The 12,737-nt window shown below is 35.2% G+C and overlaps 1 protein-coding gene across 3 annotated transcripts; it reads right to left on the minus strand.

Annotated features, from left to right (window-relative positions):
- Nucleotides 1-426: 426 nt before the first annotated feature.
- Nucleotides 427-12,338, minus strand: LOC141440508 (facilitated trehalose transporter Tret1-like). Of its 3 annotated transcripts, none has more exons than XM_074105036.1 (4): nt 12,008-12,209; nt 6,187-6,322; nt 4,276-4,341; nt 427-683 (listed from the first exon to the last, which is right to left on the minus strand). In XM_074105036.1, exons 1-4 carry the CDS (start codon nt 12,098-12,100, stop codon nt 661-663), a joined length of 318 nt encoding a protein of 105 aa, XP_073961137.1. In that variant the 5' UTR covers nt 12,101-12,209; the 3' UTR covers nt 427-660. The 3 variants fall into 3 exon arrangements, with proteins under 3 accessions (XP_073961137.1, XP_073961136.1, XP_073961135.1); XM_074105035.1 differs by lacking the exon at nt 427-683 and adding an exon at nt 3,018-3,420 and having other exon boundaries at nt 12,008-12,210; XM_074105034.1 differs by lacking the exon at nt 427-683 and having other exon boundaries at nt 3,018-4,341; nt 12,008-12,338.
- Between the last annotated feature and the right edge of the window lie 399 nt (nt 12,339-12,737).

Genomic DNA, 12,737 nt, shown 5'->3' on the forward strand with positions numbered 1-12,737 from the left:
TATTATGAATACCAGTTTCAATTATTATTAAATACTATATATTTTAGCGGTGGCTAAATGATAAACTGATTTTAAATGAAAAGCATTTATTGTTCACTTTGAAACACATTGAAACTATTTAAAAATGTGTTAACTTCTATAATAAAAAAAATATATAATTACCGCTAATAATTGTACAATATGTTGGTATTTTTAGTCTATTTGTGTTTGAAATACCGAGAAGTGTGTGTTACAGTTTGACCGTTAATTCAAACCTAAAAATAAACGAAGTATAGAAGTAAGTAGTCAGTTTCATAATCATTGAACTAAAATAATTTCCTTGGAATGAGCATCCTGATAAGTCGAATTTTGCCAAACATTTGTTGGAACTAAATCATTCTTTATCGGACTCAGATTCGTATGAAGTGTTACATTATTGTGGCAAGGGGTTTCGTCTCGATGTTTTAGAATGCATGGAGATAATTAGATACAACAGTATGGGGTCTATTATTAATGAGCAAGTAAATTTAGTTTCATCTCCCTTGCTACGGCTTGGATCTAATTTCAGCAGTGGTAGTTAATAAAACATGCCTTGACAGTAAATAAATAAAAATCAAGGTAATTTTGAAGGACGGTTAAAAAAATATATATTAATAATCCGTGTTCTTGTCTAGGTTCCATTTACCAGCCCCTGTCGCTGATATCTGTAACAAATTGTATTGATTTATAGTCAACTATACTTTTTTAATAGTTGTCCTTTAATATGAATCCGCTCTTCTCCTCTTGCACATAAAACTGTACATAATTACGAGTATGTTCCAGTTTTATTTCCATTAAAAGGTTAACTTCTGGTGCCTTTACCCTTGCTTTTTTGATGATAAAGATAAAATAAAAAATAATGGCGATGCTCAAAATGATGACGAAAGCGAAACAATATTAGAAGAAGATAACTCACGTCTTAAACAAAGTTTAGCTCGACATGTTTCGGGCTATTTCGTAGCCCTTCCTCTCAGGAGCACGCGACTCGGCGGCTGCCGCAACACGCACACTACGCGCCACCGCTCTGCTCGCACGACTGTCCGACAAAACTAACACCGGCGCACAACTACCCGCATTTAGGGCTACGAAATAGCCCGAAACATGTCGAGCTAAACTCGGTTTAAGACGTGAGTTATCCGTTATAATATCATTTAATATGAGTGAGTCTCACGGTAGTTTCATGTTCAATATTAGAAGATTTAAGTAAAAAAGTTTGAATGTAGGCTATCGTCTTTACTAATGTTATGTTATTAGTGAATTTAGTGTAATGAATTGCAGGTGGTAGGACCTTGTGCAAGGTCCGCCCGGATTGCTACCACCATCTTGCTCGCTAATCCTGCCGTAAAGGGGCAGCGCTTGCACTGTTGTGTTTCGGCGTAGAGAGTAAGACAGCCGGTGAAATTACTAGCACTTGAGGTATCCCAATACCCCTGGTGTGGCAGATGTTTATGGGCGGTGGTGATCGCTTACCATCAGGAGACCCACTTGCTAGTTTTCCATCCAGTCGAATAAAAAAAATTGTTTCACAAAAGAAAAACAGTTTAAAAGTGTTGATGGGATTAGTAATAAACGTGCGTTTTGCGTTTGTCACTTAATAAGGATATATCATTAACATATTGTATTGTATATTTAACAAGAAACGAATAAAAAAAGTCTGAAAGGTTTTTTATTTTTGTTTATACCTTATATAGAAATACAAATCCATATCCATAAAAATAAAAAGCCAAGGTTCGACAGAAACAGAACCCACAGAGGTCTTCCAAAAATATTAAAGTAATCGGACCGTTTCTTGATTCAAAAGCGTGGGTGAATCATCATGTCTCACGAAAGATTAAGTGATGACAGAATCACTTAGTTTATCCTAGCACAGCCTTTGAAAATAACTTTTGGGAACACGTACGAACGTACGAACGATGGTTTTGCAGAAAAATTCTGTAGAGGCTTACGAAATTATAGTACCTCTAGGTACCTTACTGATGATGCAAATACATTTAATCTCCTTAAAACATTATGGCACTGACGTCGTGCACGAGTTAATATGACACAATTGGATAAATTTTAATATAAAGTATTTCTTTTTTAGACAAAATACCACATACAGGACTTATCACGCTAACAACTGTTTGTATTTCACGCTATCAGAAAACATTTTTAATTTTTATTCATTTTTTATGGAATAATCGAGAGAAACTAACAAAAATGCAACGTTGCCAGCTCAGCAGGTATAAACGCTCTTAATTCTTTCGTTCGGTCAGGCTAAGGTGCAAACCACTTACTTTAGTTAATATTTTTTTACATAAGTAACAAAAAGTTTCCGTACATAATTCATGGCTGCCAAGATAAGTACCTAAACAAAATCCCTGTTTTTAACATCGTCTCTGTTAAATAAACGTAAATTAAAAACAAAATTTATCTTAGACAAGTTTTGTAACTTTCATATTTCCCACTCTTTTGTTGTTGTTTATTTTATATTTAAGTTTGCCTTACTTTATACTAAAGTATGAAAAAGTTTAAGTTTACTTTTTTCTCTAATTTTGTATTATATTTATTTAGTACATAATCGTGGAAAAAATATTGACTTACTTATATAACGTTGCATACAATACTTTTTCTTCGACTGGGTGCTTATTAATTACAATACAAAATTAGAGAAAAAGTAAACGTTAAATGTTTTCATACTTTAGTAAAAAGTATGGCAAACGCAACATTTTCTTTTAAAAAAAGTTATAGTTTGTTTTTTATTAACGTTTACTTGCCTGTGACGATGTTAAAAATATTGGCAGGCTATGGATTATGTTCGGAATGTTTTTAATCTGTATAAAAACCATATAAATATGTAACTGTCTGCACCTTAGCCTGTCCGAACGTACGAATGAAGAAAAAAAAAGCAAGTGGTTGCAGTATCGTTTTAGCAACATTACGATACAGTGCTGGTAATGGACAATAATATAGATTTTTCCAGAATCTTGTTATGTATGCTGTTACATTACTGTTCGTGATTATTGCTGTTTAGTTTTTGGAAAAACTTAGTAGGTATTAAGACAATATTGATACATCATTTATTCCCATTACAAATTAACATTTCTTCACCTTCCTGCTGACTCAGAAAGTCATCACAATGTTTTTCTGTCTCAAAAAATAATTCTATATCTCTCAATGTTCGATTACTTGTCTCGGGTAGATATTTGAACAGTACTAATACAGGGAAAATAGATAGAGTCCCGTATACAGCACAAGTACCACTAAAACCTACACTTTTAAAAAGCCACGGACCAAGTTTTAAAAAGAGCGCTTGCATGGTATACATAAAACATGCAGAAACTGAACTTATAAATGGTTTGAATCGCATAGGAGTGATTTCGGAAAAAATATTTGCGCACAACAGCATGGGACCCCAACTGACTGAAAAAGAATACAGCATAAGAAGGATTAACGACAATGTATTATTTTGGTTAATTACTCCGAACTGTATTAAATATAAATATAACGATAAAGCAAAAAGGAAAAATATGGTACTGCCTGATGTAGAGAAAAACATGAAGCGCCTTGAAACTTTTTTGGCTACATAACTACCTAAGTACATGCCAAAGACAGTAATTCCATCAATAATCAGCATGCCAGTGTACGCTGCGCGGTCACTTTTGGTAATAGTTTTAATTATAACCAAGATATAAGTTTGACAAACATACTTACCACAAGACTGATAGAAAAAGAACGTGGCTATATTAAGAATCATTGGTTTATAAAATTGAGGCAGAACTATAGTTGACTTAATAAAACTAAGCACGTTTTTAATCTTTATTGACGGATGTTTTTTTGTTACAAGTAATGATAGTTCCTTTTCGGCGTTGGGACTTTGTCCCCTGAGCCAGCGAAATGATTTTTTACATTCGTCAACTCTCCCTTTGCTAGCCAACCAATACGGTGACTCAGGCCACGCGAAACATGATACTAAAGTAAAAACAGCTGGCCATATACAAACTAACGGAATGTTTCTCCATTTTGAAAAAGTGCCTATAACATTTGAGACCCAAACACCCCAAAAATAAGTAGCACTTTTGATAACTAGAAATATTCCTCTATATTTTGGATGTGTTATTTCAGCCACTAGGACGACGCCCAAAATTGTATTCCCACCAAAAGTAAGTCCTTGAATAATTGTTGCAGCAAGTAAAAGCTTAGCACTAGTAGCAAAGTACTGAAGGACGCAAGCTATAATAATTGGGATGCTAATAATTATAAACGCAAACTTGTAACCTTTAATTTGGGCTAAATATGGAACTGTTAATACTGTTATGATTGCTGCAAAGCTGTTTCCGGAATCTGTAACAAATCAATAAAATATTAAGATAATTAAAATAATTTCATTTTTCATAATCATTGTAATCCATAACTGGACGCTGTTATGCAATAGTGTGTCAACCCAGATCAATTCTGCAAAACAATGTCAACCCTTAGAAAATAATTTTACAGTTGACATTGTATTGCATAATGACAGTGGGTTGACTCAGTATTGCAAAACAGCGTCCACTATCACTTGCCATGATGTCATTTGCCATCCATGTAAATGCTGATAAATAAAACGATATACCTAATCATCATCATCATCATCCCAGCCTATATACGTCCCACTGCTGGGCACAGGCCTCCTCTCAGAATTCATAGGCTTACTTAATACTGTTATGATTGGTGCAAAGCTGTTTATACCTACTCATAAATAGCATATATATTGTTACGGCGGTGGGTTAGGTGGAAACTTTGATCGTGCTTTTCGACCCATTGGAGGCGTTTTCAGTAGGCTGGAATACGGTTTCAGGCCGTTTCAGATGATGCTGTAGCACATATTAGTTTATCAAAATTTCACCCAAGTTGCCATAGTTTTCAGGCGCCTGAAACATGTTTTCAGTCCGTTTCAGGCCACCCTCAATCCGATGACGCCATAACCTGAAAACCCGTTTTCAGGCGTTTTCAGGACCCCTTATGGGCCTTTGAAGTACATTTCAGTATATGGCGAAATTTTCAATAGGAGTGAAAGAGATAGCACGATTAGAAAGAGACAGCTATACTGAGAACATTCGAGAAGGTGTGTGACAAGGATAGCCTATATGTGTGAGAGAAACAGACTGATGATCCTGTTTCCGGAATATTCTAGTAACTGTGTGAGAGAGATAGCACATGAAAGAGACAGACACTCTACTCGTTTCCGGAACATTCGAGATGTAGTATGACGTCCTAGCTGGACTGTTCTCGAACTTTGTGGACCGATTCACCGGGGGTATATAAGCCGGGCGAGGTTGCGGCAGAGTGAGTTTATCGAATGCGATACCGAGCGATAAACATCGAAGAGAATCAAAGCGACTTGTAAGTGAGTTTTAGAGTGCGAAATTACTGTGAACTGTTTTTAAGTGTTTTGTAAAGTTAAGTAACAGTGTGAAAATAAATCCTACTCTTATTCATCGGTGTTAAAAGTGCTTTTCAATCACGAACCCACCCCACGAACGTAACAATATCAAGTAAGCCTATGAATTTGGTACATTTACACACTGTTGCGGCTGTGCTTATGGCAATCTCTTGGGTGGTTCGGCAGGGGCAACTTCAATGAAGAATTCCTAATTTCTTCAGCAAAAAAAAAATATATTTTTTGCTTTACAAGGATTTGTACAAAATTAAAAGAAAATAGGTTAGGACGGTTAGGTTAGAGTTGTAACAAGGCGCGAAGCGCCTTACCTACCCGGAATAGGAGCGTTGCAGGAGGAATAGCAGTCGTTCAGGTCTCTATCAGACTTAATTGAAAAAAAAAAAACAAATAGATTAGGTTAGGTTTAATATACATAAGGAAGGATTCGGAAAGAAGCAGCAATTATTATGGCGTTTAAGAATTCTGTCAAATAATATTATTGCACTAAATAATATGGAAAACAATACGTACGAGAGTATATCGAATGACTTTTCTGGTAAACGAAACATTCGGGCAAATGAAATTCGAGTAAGTAAATAAAATTATAGCATATGAATTTTGGGAAAACAATAGATAACTGTTTTATGTAAATTGTCTTAATATGTTACTTTCTACGAGTAGGTACAGTGATTTTGTTGTGTTAAATGTTTTACTTTTTTTACGATCCTGCTCAAAACTGTGTTTTTACTCTTTACAATTGTTTTACTTACAAAACCAGCTTTCCATTTCTCCGTCAATTTGAATACTGCTGTTAATCGCTTTTATTTGAGGTACCATGACAGTTGCAGTTCCTAGTCCCATACCAGAGCTGAATATTAAAGCCATCGGACCCAGAGCCACAAAAATCTGAAAAAAGACAAATTAAAACTCAGTTTTTTTTCGAATTGCCTGCGTGTGTGATGTACCTACTGTGTTCTACTGCTGGGCAATTCTCCCTTTTTGTCAATTTTTTTTAAAATGTATCTGACCGACCAAGTGGTTGTGATGTGAAAATGAAAATGAAAATTTATAATTACACACAAAGCAATATTACATTTTAGCAATATACAGAGGACCCCAAACTAGGCTGATCTTGAGGCCCAGTGAGTTGGTTTACATCTCAGTTTACAGTTGCGTGCTTTTAGGAAAGCCTAAGATAGATAGTCTAAACCAAGGACCATAAGAAATTAAATAAAGTGAGAGAAGAAAAGTGGGGGAGCCTGTAAGGTTGTCATTTTGACAGCAGATGACAGCACGAGTTTTTGAGTCAATGAATGTTTTTCCTTCTTTCTCATAATTCGGCGTTTTTTCATTTGACTTAAGACATTTAAATTTATCTTCGTTTGTGTAGATCGTTTACAGGAATGTGGATAAAATGGTTATGTTTTCTTAAGGGCTAGTTTTGGAAATTAAAAATTTGGATTTCGACTCTAGTGATGTTCTTCAAAAAAACTGTAAATGGAAACTGTGACAGCTCTACGATGAGGCGCATTTTGGTGGACAGCCATTTTGATTTTTGGTAGAAGAGTGGTGGTGTTCCTAAGTGGGAATTATTTTCTGTTTTGGTGAGTTCCTCTGGATGGACCTGGGAAAGGCGATGGAATACGCTGTTAGCGTTTCCCTTTACTTATTTTAAGCCGAGTTCAAAAAAGGAGGAGGTTCTCATTTCATTTATGTTTTCAGTGAGGTAAATTGTAGTGTGACGTGGAGCGACTCACGTGGTGTCTTCTAAATTCGTCTGAAGGATTTGAGGTCATGTTTTTAAAGAAAGAAACATAATGAATTTTGCTAATGTTCAGCGTAAGTAAATTACAATCTAGCCACTTAGCTATCGGTTATACCTGCTGAGCCGGCAACGTTGCGTTTTTGTTAGTTTTTCTCGATTATTCCATAAAAAATTTAATGAAAATTAAAAATGTGGTCTGATAGAACTTTTCTTAATAAATGTGTTAAAGTGTCTACTCCAATAAATATTCGTGAGAGACTTTTAAATTCTTTAAAAACGAACAAATGTTACCCTTAACTACCTACGTCCTGTTTCAGAAACACAACCACCTATGAGCGGTCTAGGAGACCACTAGTTTTAAAGGATATGCAATAATTATAGAAATTTAGTTTAAATTTATTAATAAAGTAATAAATAAAATTTTAACAGTCTATGCTATTTATTTGCAATAAACATTACAAAATAAATCAATAGATTTTTTCATAAACTTAACACGTTTCAGTACTTCTCCTATCCTTACTGTAAAATATGGATATGAGATATCAAAATATAGGGACATAACATAAACATTATACTAAAGTTTCATCAAATTTTAACAAATCATATATTAAAAATGTTAACAAATAAAACACACACAACCACCTACGTTCGGTCTGTGAGACCACGTAAGAATATTACGCAACCACCGAACTTCGGTCTCTGAGACAGTTGTCGCCAGTATTATGCTCACTTAATTCAAAGGTGATTCAAAGTAAGTGCAAGGTTGTCACGATGAGTGCGACAGATGATGATGAAGAGACGATAAAGACAGGAGATGTTCAAGACGTTTATTAAGTGTAAGATAGAAGGCACCTGTATTAATGTATACAAAAACGAAATATACTTGGGACGTTGTAAATATGCTAAAAAGGTTACAAATGTTGTAGGACTTACAATTGTGCCTACAAGATCCCTTAGAGGGTTAAGTAAAACAGGATACAAATGTGTGATGAAACTGGTTATAAAACACTGTAATTGACTGCACTGTGAAACTGTTATGATATATGATCGAATAGGTATTGATGTCAAAATAATAAAAATATTTAGTACGTTCTTATAGTTCGGCTTACGGCTGATGATCGCAGAATGAGTTTTGACATAAAAACAAAGTGCTGAATTTGAAAGTACAGTGGATATGAAATTTAAATTGAATTTTTAAAACGATCTAAAACGTTAAATGAGTAAGAGGTTAACGGGTTAACGATCGACAAGGCTTTGATCAGCCTTGTTACAAGGTCACTAGAAGTTGTGCGCCGCGATTGCATCGAATTATTATCATTTTTAAATCTGCTAAGGTCTGAGAGACCGCACGTAGGTAGCGTTAACGGTTTTTAAAGAAAATAAAAGTATCACGAATAATTTATTGGAGTAGACACATTAACTTATACAAAGTGTTAATTAAATAACTGAAACCTCAGACACCCCAAAAATATTTGAAGAATCGCAATCGCAGTTCAGCGCGGGAATGCTGCCTGCGTGAGGGGCACCATGCCAAGAGGCCAACCTCTCATTTCAACCGAATTCAAAAAAGGAGGGGGTTCTCAATTCGGGTGTATGTTGTTTTTTTTGTATGTTTGTTACGCGATAACTCCGCCAATTGTGGGCCGAATTTAAAAATTATTTTTTAGTTCTAAAGGACATACTTTCGAGATGGTGCCATTGACAGCAAGTCAGGATCTGATGATGGAATCCTAGAGAAATCGAGGGCAACCCTCGAATTTTTAAAGCACACCTATAGCGATTTTGGCACTTTTAACACCAAGTCAAGTATTTACATTCAGAAAGTATCATTTGCGGAACTGGACCTGATGATGAAGACCGTAAGTACCGGTACTCTGTTATAAAATAATATAACTAAGTACGCCGTGTTTGAGCACAATGGAATCGTTGTGAGATGCACTTTGACTACAAATCACTAAAAACTATGAAAAAGTGATTAAAGCCAAATACATATGTTGTTGAGGTAGACGACTATAGTTCCACTCCTGGCTGGCTTGTGCTGAGGCACCGACTTCAAACTAGTAGAAAATTATTTTCAAGGTTTTTGAAGTCGGTTACATTTCTTGTTAATTTTTTTTTAATTACTTTTAGTTTTAGCTATTGTTTCTATTCTTATTTTGTACTACAAATAATATTAAATAACTGAAAACCGAAAGTAATTGCTCAGAATCGAAAGTAGAATCGATTACACTATGTTTTTAAACTTGGTTGTATTTGTGTTCTAAAATCCCTTTTTTATTGTGCCCAGTCTAAAAGTTACGACTGCAACAGACGCCAATTTAAATTTTAGCAAGGTTGCATACTATTCGATAATTGAATATTGGCTGTTTTGCTGTCAATGTGTGTTGGATTTTCATCTTAAAACGTCAAAGCGCAACTGACAAATACAAATTATGAGTATAGAGTTGGAAACTGCATAGAATTACTGACTTAGCAAAACACACGAATATCTTTTAAAATAATGAAGGTATTCAACCTTCGATCAGTAGTATCGTTCATCAAAGTATTCAACAATAAATGCAATCAACTAACTTAAAATGAGAAAATATTTTTGGGGTGTCTGAGGTTTTCAGTTATTTAATTAATACCTTGTATATTAAGAAGAGTTCTATCAGACAAAATTTCTAAATTTCATTCAATTTTTATGGAATAATCGAGAAAAGCGGCAGTATCATCAGCAATAACTATACAACTACAATAAATAACTTCAGAATTTTGGGATTTGTACCTACAGCAGGTCGTTGATATACAAAATAAAGAGAATGTAGCCTGTAATGAAATCTTGCAATTATGAAAAAATAATATTGCAAATTAAGCGATTAAACACCTAACAGGCGGCAGAATAAAGTGTAAAATGAAATCAAATCTGGAAATGAGTCGTATTTCACGGTCAAATTTATTAGCACAGCTTTATTTACTTCCATCGTGACTTTCGTGTCAATACTTAACCAAGAAAATCTTGAACAAAAAATGTGAAGCCTAAGATAGGGTCTGACTTGGCTAGTTCTCAGATACGAGTTATTATTAAAATTCAGATTTTAACACAGTATTTTAGACTATCGCGGTCATTACTAATTTTATGAAATATCAAGCTGCTCTAAAATCAACGTACGCGGAACAAAACCCGAATTGAATTCATAAAATGATATTTTAAGTTGTTATAAAATATTGTTATATTGTTATACCTTAATAAATTTAAAGACTGCCCATTGAACTTGGCACCCATTTAGATCTCACTTCTTTTGTCGTAAAAGTCAACAACCAAGGCATATATCATACTGAACTTGGCTTTCATTTCACATTTATGTTTTGATGGGATATCATTACTTTTTGTACAGAAAAAGTTTAATTTAAGAAGAAGAAGATTGATTTATTTGCCAACATGCACACCGAGAACCTTTCGGCCCCACCCAGCGACCATCTGTTCTCCGTGCTATATGGCCTGCCCATTGCCATTTCAACAAGCTAATTCGCTTGGCTATATCGGTAACCCTTATTCTTCTACGTATCTCCTCATTTCTGATTCAATTCCGTAGAGAAACCCCAAGCATATCTCATCCGCGCGCGCGCGACCGCGGATCGGCAAGCGTGTACATATGTATCTAACAAGGGCTACGGAGAAGTCTATGCTCGGGGTTACTCTGCGGTATATAATCAGAAATGATGATATCCGCAGTAGAACTAAGGTTACCGACATAGCCCGGAGAATTGCGAAACTGAATTGGCAGTGGGCGGGGCACATTGCTCTCAGGACTGATGGCCGATGGGGTCAGAAGTTTCTCGAATGGCGTCCGCGGACCAGGAGACGAGCTGTCGGTAGGCTTCCAACCAGATGGAGCGACGACCTGGTTAAGATCGCGGGATCGCGTTGGATGCGGAAAGCGCAAGACCGGTCTGAGTGGAGAGCCTTGGGGGATTATATCCAGCAGTGGACGTCTTTTGGCTGACATAATGATGATGATGTATCTCACAAGTCTCAACAAATGAGCCAAATTTCACATGTTTATGTGAAATAGTTTTTGAGCTATGAGGGGGTCAAAAGCGGCTCCAAATGGTTCGGGTAAAATTACACACGGTGCTGCTCGCCAGTTTTCTTAGCTTGAACTTGGCTTGACACGCTACCACGTGTCTAGATGTTAATCACCTCGTCCTCCATTGTTAATTTTTCTCAACTTGCTTTCGACCCCTCTTATAAATCATAAATAAATCATAAATCATTTATTTTTTGCTAAAACATACACAAAGTTTATCATACTTTGGACCACATTCGACTTCTCTTTTCTTAATTGGATTCATATTCTACGGTTCAATTGTTTTGTGTTTGCTGCCAGTCCATCACTATCTACCAGTCTATTTAGGATTTCCTAAAAATTCTGTGTTGAACGAAACCGGAACCCGAAGGATTTTCTAAGAGCTCAAGGACTGTGTAGTGTAAATAAAAAAGTAGCATTAAATTTGTGTTGTTCCAGAGATTGACCTGTCAGCATACCAAATTACATCCAAATTTTTAACTTAATTTATCACAAATGTCTTAAATATACATAACATTATAACGAAACTAACAAAATAGCAACTTAAAATTTAATACGTTAAAATAGACACATAATATTAAAAAAATAAAAAATAAAAGCTATGACGAGTTTTATCATCAAATTCATACGCTTAATTTCACCACTGCGTTAGAATACACCATTTTAAAACAGAGCGTGCAAAAATTGTAACTCCCTTTTGGCAAAGCTGTCGCGGGAAAAAACCACACTGACGACATTAATTTAATTTCTACTTACCTGTCTAAAAAGCGGTTGCTGCCAAAATTTTATATTTGATCGAACATTTTCAATTTGAATTCTTTCATCATCAATTTTGTCAGAAAACTTCATGTTTTTTTATAACAAAATGGTGTTGGTAAAATTGTACCAAACTATACCACGTCAATACTAACTACTGTCTGTATCAAAAAGAGACTTTTTTTCTATTGTAATATGTTAAGTAGTAATTTGGTTCACAGATGTTAATACTGTATGTTAATTAATAATAACTCTGATGACGTTACCTATTATAGGTAGATTCATTCACGACGACGCGTGCCGTGGTTCTTATTGCAATGGCATTAATGGCAAATTTTGAGAAAATCACGCGTCTTCGTGAATGGCACTAGGTATATAGCCAAACACTTACAATACAATACAATGACTCTTTATTGTATACCATAAGATAGTTAGCAGTACGGAAAACACGATGTACAAAGAAATTTTAAAAGGTAGGCAATATTTAGGAAAAACGTCCCAGATCGCTGCAATGTTGCTTAGAGTAGACTTCGTTTTCTAATTTCAGGCAGACACTTTTGCCGAGTCTGTTTGGATCCATGAGTTTCCCTCACCGTGTACTTATCAATTCGTTTTTTTTTGTGTTTGTTACCTCTGAACTTCGTAATTTATGAACCAATTTGAAAAAAAAATATTGTTGTTTAGGAATGCCTTCAATTAGGTTCCATAAGCACCAAATAAGGATCTGATT

This window comes from Choristoneura fumiferana, chromosome 22 (genome assembly GCF_025370935.1).
Source record: "Choristoneura fumiferana chromosome 22, NRCan_CFum_1, whole genome shotgun sequence".
NCBI classification, from domain to species: Eukaryota; Metazoa; Arthropoda; class Insecta; order Lepidoptera; family Tortricidae; genus Choristoneura; species Choristoneura fumiferana.

Excerpts from the sequence above, each read along its gene's own strand:
- LOC141440508 (XM_074105034.1), bottom strand. The coding sequence starts at position 12,100 with ATGAAGTTTTCTGACAAAATTGATGATGAAAGAATTCAAATTGAAAAT. Across the intron at positions 6,323-12,007 it reads AGCAACCGCTTTTTAGACAG|ATTTTTGTGGCTCTGGGTCC; the intron begins GTAAGTAGAAAT and ends GTCTTTTTTCAG. Across the intron at positions 4,342-6,186 it reads AGAAATGGAAAGCTGGTTTT|ATTCCGGAAACAGCTTTGCA; the intron begins GTAAGTAAAACA and ends GATTTGTTACAG.